The 7,423-nt window shown below is 39.8% G+C and overlaps 1 protein-coding gene across 9 annotated transcripts in view; it reads right to left on the reverse strand.

The window, feature by feature from the left end:
• The window catches only part of FBXO25 (F-box protein 25), a 72,317-nt gene that overhangs the window by 57,764 nt on the left and 7,130 nt on the right, over window positions 1–7,423 (reverse strand). For 5 of the 9 annotated variants that reach the window (XM_077771667.1, XM_077771661.1, XM_077771682.1 and 2 more), the window contains exons 2-3: window positions 6,851–6,930; window positions 1,122–1,209 (exon numbers count right to left, since the gene is read on the reverse strand). The exons of the other annotated variants lie outside the window; for them this stretch is intronic. In XM_077771667.1, coding sequence (XP_077627793.1) covers window positions 1,122–1,209; window positions 6,851–6,930 — 168 coding nt within the window. The remainder of the gene's footprint in view (window positions 1–1,121; window positions 1,210–6,850; window positions 6,931–7,423) is intronic. 9 annotated transcript variants of the gene reach the window in all.

The following is a 7,423-nucleotide window of genomic DNA, read 5'->3' on the forward strand; positions in this document are numbered from 1 at the left end:
AGCTTTCCTTCAGAAGGGGTGGGGGGGTGGGCAGCTTCACAGGCAAGCAGGACCTACAGGAGCTCATCACACTAGATGAGCCTTATGAGAAGTACCCAAGGGACTTTTTCAAGCTGACACGCAAGGGTCCCAATTAGCAATAGGAAAAACATGAAAACCTAAGATTCACTGGTAAAGGTAAATATGTAGTAAAATCCAAGACACTCTAATATTGTACAAGTGGTGGGTTACTTACTTATAAAGTTAGTATAAAGATTTAAGACAAAAATAGCAAAAATAACTATAACTACAATTATCTCTTAACAGATACACAAGATTAAAAGATGTAAAATAAGTACATAGCTATCAATAATTACTTTAAATGAGGAAGGACTAACAAAATTTTGCTATCAAGACACACAGCGTGGCTGCGTGGATAAAAGAATAAGACCGGTGTATGTGATGTCTATGACAGATGTACTTCAGACACAAGGACACACAGGCTGAAAATGAAGGGACAGAAAAAAATATTTCAGGCAAATGGAAACCAAAAGAAAGCTAGGATAGCTATACATATGTCATGAAATACACTTTAAGACAAAGACTATAACAACAGACACAGCAAGTCATTACTTAATGATAAAAGGCTCACTCCAACCAGAAGATGTAACATTTGTAAATATTTATGCACCCAACATAGTAGCGTGTAAATAAAGAAAATATTAACAGCTTTAAAGGGACAAGTAGCAACACAGTAACACTAGAGGATGTGATACCCCAGTTTCATCAATGGATAATCCTGACAGAAAATCAATACAGAAACAATAGCTTCAAAGGACACATGAAATCAGATGGGACTTAACAGATAGATACAGAGCATTCCCTCCAAAAACAATACAACACACATTCTACTCAAATGTACATGTAACATTCTCCAGCACAGACCACGTGTTAGGCCACAAGGCTTGTTAAGTTTAAGAAGACTGAAATTGTATCAAGTATGTTTTATGACCACATTGGTATGAAACTAGAAATCAATTCTAAGAAGAAAGCTGGAAAATTAATACGTAGAGTTAAAACAATCTGTTACCACACAATCAATGGATCTAAGAAGAAAACAAAAGAGAAATTAAAAAACTTACCTTGAGACAAATGAAAATGGAAAAACAATACACCAAAACGTATGGGATGTAGCAACAACAGTTCTAAGAGGCTCAGAGCGATAAATGCCTACAAGAAACAAGAAAAATCTCAAACTTCTCATCTTAAGAAACTAAAAGAACAAAAGTTAGAAGAAAGTAAATCTCAAATTTCAGACAAGTTATTAATGAAATGCAAAATAAAAAGACATAGAAAAGGTCAATGAAACTAAGATTTTTTTTTTTTCAAATTGTGAAGAAAACTGACAAACCTCTACCTACACTAAGGGAAAAAAATTCAAAATTTAAGAAAATTTTAATATTTGAGAGAGAGACCATATGAGCAGGGAAGGGCAGAGAGAGGGAGACACAGCACTCAAAGCAGGTTCCAGACTCCAAGCTGTCAGCACAGAGCCCAGTGTGGGGCTCGAACTCACGGATTGCAAGATCATGCCCTGAGCCAAAGATGGAGGCCTAACCAACTGAGCCATCCAGGTGCCCTGAGAATTTAAAAAATTTTAAAGTTTATTAATTTTGGGAGTGAAAGAGAGAGAGAAAATGCACATGCAGGGAAGGGGCAAAGACAGAAAGGAAAGAGAATCCCAAACAGGCTCCATGCTGTCAATGTAGAAGCTGACGCAGGGCTCAATTTCACAAACCATGAGATCTTGACCTAAGACAAAATCAAGAGTCGGACGCTCAACTGACTGAGCCACCCAGGTGCCCCCACCCCTCCGCCAAAAGAGAGAGAGAGAGAGAGAGAGAGAGAGAAAATTCAATAAAAATTAGAAATAAAAGAGGAGACGTTACAACTGATACCACAGAAATTCACAGGATCGTAAGAGACTATTGTGAATAATTATGTATCAACTAATTGTACAACCGAGGAGAAATGGATAAATCCTAGAAACATACAACCTACAAAGACAATCATGAAGAAACAGAATAGCCGAATAGACCTACAACTGGCAAGAGGATTGATTCAGGAAACCAAAACTTCCCAATAATCCAAAGTCAGGACCAGATGGCTTCCCTGGTGAATTGTACAAAACATTTAAAGAAGAATTAAAACCAATCCCTTCCAAACTCAAACTCGTCGAGGGAAGGAGGGAGAGAGATAGGAATGCTTCCAAACTAAGTTTTAGAGGTCAGCAGGGCTTTCATATCAAACTGGACATGAACAGCATGAGAGAAGAACTTTACAGGTTCATTTCCCTGATGAATGAATGATGCAAAACCCTTAATCAAATATTAGCAAACCAAATCAACATAACATTGGAAGAATATACATTATGATTAAGTGGGATTTATTCAAGGGATTTAAAGGTGGTTCAACATCTGAACATCTATGTGATATACATTACAAAAGGAAGAATAAAAATCATCTGATCAGCATAACAGATGCACAAATATCATTTCACAAAATTCAACAGACATTTAGGACAAAAGCTCTCAAGAAAGTGGGTACAGGTGAACCCACCTCAATGTAATAAAGGCCGTATGTGACAAGCCCACGGCTAACATCATACTCGATGAAGAGCTGAAAGCTTCCCCCTACAACCAGGAACAGGACAAGGATGGCCACTTCTGTCACTTTTAGCCTTAGACTGGAAGTCCTTTCTAATTTTGTAAGAAATAGAACGCATTCAAATTGTAAAGGAAGAAGTAAAACTGTCACTATTACCTGGTAACATGACCTTATACACAGAAAACCCTAAAGACTCCACCAAAAGACTATAGAATGAATGAATTCAGAAAAATGTAGAATACAAATATATAAAAGTCTCTTGTTTCTATACACTATAAGGAACTCTCAGAAAAATAAATTTTAAAATTCAGTAAACAGTTCCATTTACAATTATATCAAAAAGAATAAAACACCTAGAAATAAATTTAACTTAGGAGATTAAAGACTACACAGAAAACCAAAGGACATTGATGAAATAAGCTGGAGACGACACATAAATTGAAAGATATTTCCATATTCATGGACAGGTACAATTAATATTTTAAAATGTCCATACCCAAAATGAATTTACAGAATTAATGCAATCCCTATAGAAATTCCAACGGCACTTCTCAGAGAAATAAAGAATTCTAACATTTATATGGAACCACAAAAGACCTCCAAGAGCCAAAGCAATCTTGAGAAAGAAGAATAAAGCTGGAGGCATCATGCTCCCTGATCTCATACTATATTATAAAAAATCAGAACAGAATAGTATTTGGAATAAAGATGGCCACAAGGGTCAATGGAACAGAATAGAGAGTCTAGAAACAAACCCACACATACGGGGTCAATTAATTTTTAGAAAAAAGAGCCAAGAACATCCAATGGGGAAAGGACAGTCCCTTCAGTAAATGGCTGGGAAAACTGGACAGCAAAATGCAAAGAGGAGGAGGCTGCGCCACTTTCTTACCCCATTCACAAAAATTAACTCAAAACAGATTGAAGAATCGAATGTAAGACCTGAAACTATAAAACTCTTAGAAGAAAACAACAGGCAATAAACTCCTTGAGAGTCATCTTGGCAATGATTTTTTTGGTTTTGACACCAAAAAGTAAACTAGTGGGTGATAGCAAAACAAAAGCTTCTGCCAAGAAAACCATCAATAAAAAGGCAACTTTCCAAATGGGAGAAAATATTTGCAAATCATGTATGTGGTAAGAGGTTAATATAAAAAAGTGTTTTAAAAACTCATACACTCAAAAAAAAAAAAAAAAAAAAAGGCCAAACAATCTGAATAAACAAGGAGCAGAGGATGGGAATGGACATATTTCCAAAGAAGACATACAGATGCCAACAGACACAAGGTGCTCAGTATAACAATTATCAGGGAAATTCAGCTCAAAACCACAATCAGCGATCACTGCACACTTGTCAGATTGGCTAGTATCAAAATGACAAATAGTAAGTGCTGGTGAGGATGTGGAGAAAAGGGAAACCTCGTGTACTGTTGGTAGAGATGTGAATCGGCGCAGTCACTGTGGAAAACAGTATGGAGGCTTCTCAAAAAATTAAAATAGAAATACCCTATGATCCAGCAATTCCACTTCTGGTTTTATTTCTAGCAAAACACCTATTTGAAGAGATGTATGTGCCCGTATATTCAGTGCAGCCTAATCATCCACTGACTGAATGAAGATGATGTGTGCATGTGTACACATATACACACATACACGCATGTATGCACATACACACTGGAGTATCGTTCAGCCATAAAAAAGAAATCTCTGCCATTTGTGACAACAAAAAAATAAAGTCCTGCTCCAATAAAACCAAACTCTGATATCGTGGAGCCGAAAGCTTACAAAAATTTGTGAGCCTTAAGAATAAAAGTTACCAAAACAAAATATTTATGTTAAATTTTAAAAACATAATCACAAAATGAACATTCTGAAAAGGGCACAAATACTACAAAATAGAACGCAAAAACAAAAACACATTCAAACTACGTCCACTAGATTAAGTGATAAAATCAAATCCCAGCTGGTGTTCACCAAAGGGGAACTTTCTTACTGTCAGAAGCGGGAAAACGGAGGACCGATCCTACTGAGGGCTCACAAAAGGTCACAAGGACCTGTCCATCAGCTCTGCTATTGGCGGGGACGGCCCTGCTCCCCAGCTCCCGGCAGCGTGGCTCACACCACCGCTCAATGCCGAGTCCAGCAGGTGGGAGGCGGGACTTCACCAAGAGCTCCAACAGTCCGGAGCCCACACTTTCTGGCTGCAACAGGCTGGTTCCGGTCCCTGGGCCAGGACACCGTGTGTGCCGGCTGCTGAGCCGGGCTCCCCTGGCCAACAGTACACAAATACCCATTGTGTTTCTATATATTAATAACAAACTACCAAAAGGAAAAATTAAGAAAGCAATCTTAATTATAATTGCACCAAAAAGAATAAAATACCTAAGAACAAATTTAATCAAGGAGGTCAAAGACATGTATGCTGAAAACTAGAAGACACTGATTAAAAAAAAAAACTGAAGAAAACACAAATAAATGAAAGACATTCTGTGCTCACAGACTGGAAGAACTAATATTGTTAACATGTCCACACCACCCAAAACAATCCACAGATTCGATGCAATCCCTATCAAAAGTCCAAAGGTACATTTCATAGAAACAGAACTAATAACCCTAAGATATACGGAACCATGAAAGATTATGAAGAGCCAAAGCTATCTTGAGAAAGAAAAACAAAGCTGGGGGAATCACGTACCCTGATTTCAAACTGTATCACAAAGCTGTAATACTCAATACAGCACCGGCATAAAAACAGATACACAAATGAACAGAGAATGCAGAAATAAACCCTCATATATGTGGTCAATTAATTTAGGATGATGGAGTCAAGAGTGGGGAAAGAACAGGTTCTTTAGTAAATGGTGCTGGGAAAGCAGACAACTTCATGCAAAAGAATGATACTGGACCACGACCTTACATCAAAATGGATTCATGACTTGAATGTAAGACCAGAAACCACAAAACTCCTGGAAGAAAACACAGGGAGTGAGCTCCCTGACATTCATTGGTCTGGGCGATGATTGTTAATCTGACCCCAAAGGCACAGGCAACAAAAGCAAAAACAAACAAGTGGGACATATTAAACTAAAAAGCGTCTGTATATTTGGGTGCCTGGGAGGCTCAGTCAGTTGAGCCTTGATTTTGGCTCAAGTCATGATCTCTCAGTTGTGGGATTGAGTGTGGATACTGCTTAAGATTCTCTCCTTTCCTGGGGCACCTGGGTGGCTCAGCCAGTTAAGCATCTGACTCGGCTCAGGTCATGATCTTGCAGTTCATGAAACTGAGCCCTGCATCCAGCTCCCCGCTGACAGTGCAGAGCCTGCTTGAGAGTCTCTCTCCTCCTCTCTCTTTGTCCCTCTCTCCGTCTCAAAAAAAACTTAAAAAAAAAAAAAAAAAAAAGATTCTTTGCCTCTGCCCCTCTCCTTTGCATGTGATTTATTTCTCTCATAAATAAATAAATAAAACTGTTAAAAAGCTTCACAGAAAAGAAACCATCAAAATGAAAAGGCATCTGATGAATGGGAGAAAATTTTTGCAAATCATATACCTGATATAAAGTTACTATCAAAAATATATAAAGAACTTTAAACTGAACAGCTAAAAAAAAATAATCCAATTAAAAAATGAGCAGAAATCTCAACAGACATCTTCCAGAGGAGACACACAAATGGTCAACAGGTGTATGAAAAGGTGCTCATCATAATTATGAGAAATGTATACAAGAACAATGAGCTATCAGCTCACACCTGTCAGACGGCTGGTATCAAAGACACAAGGGACAACGGGGACAAGGGCTGGCGAGGGACGCTCATCCACTGCTGGTGGGAATGCGAAGGGGTGCACCACTGCAGAAAACAGTACGGGCTTTCTTCAAAGAGTTAAAAATTGAACTACCACATGACCCAGCAACCCCGCTTCCGGGTATTTACCTGGATAACGTGAAAACACTAACCTGAAGTTATATCTGCACCCCATGCTCACTGCGGCATCACATACAATAATAAAGATAAGGAAACAACCTAAGTATCTCTCAATGGATGCACGGGTAACAAATATACACAGTATATACACAGTAGAGTATTATTCAGCCACTCAAAACTCACGAAATCCTGGTGTTTGCAACAACACAGGAGCACCCTGAGGGCCGGATGCTGACAGCAGTCAGGGAGACGCAGAAAGACACATACTGGACGATCTCACTTACACGTGGACTCTGACGATGACGACGACCCAGGCTCACAGCTACAGAGAGCACAGAGACTGCGGACTGGAGGTGGCCAGAGCCTGCAGGCGGGGGACGGGCACAGGGGTCAAAGTAAGTAAGTGCCGGAGAATGTGACGCAGTGACTGACCTTGAACTGCAGGTGTGCAAGTTGCTGAGAATCTTCGAAGTTCTCATCACAAGAACCAGAAAACGCCTGTGTGGTGCCGGTGCTCACTCGACCCACAACACGCACCGACGCCGGGTCACCAGGCGCACGCCTGACACCAGGGGACGGATGTCGGTCAGGACACATCCGTTACAACGAGGGAAACGAAAGACGACCAGTGAGACTTGGGCAAATACATCATGAATCTGATGAATGACAGCACTTACGAAAAATGAGGCAAATCAACACGTTCTGACGCTGAACTACTTCCAGAAACAGGGAAGCACACGATGAAGGCGCTGGTGACAGTAATAGGACTCAAGACCACCCTGGCAGGGAGACGAGAGGCATGCCCGCTCCGTGAGCCCCGTGCACACGACGACTGGAGCCATGTCCCCGTGGCTTCT

This window comes from Crocuta crocuta, unplaced genomic scaffold (genome assembly GCF_008692635.1).
Source record: "Crocuta crocuta isolate KB4526 unplaced genomic scaffold, BGI_CrCroc_1.0 scaffold111, whole genome shotgun sequence".
NCBI classification, from domain to species: Eukaryota; Metazoa; Chordata; class Mammalia; order Carnivora; family Hyaenidae; genus Crocuta; species Crocuta crocuta.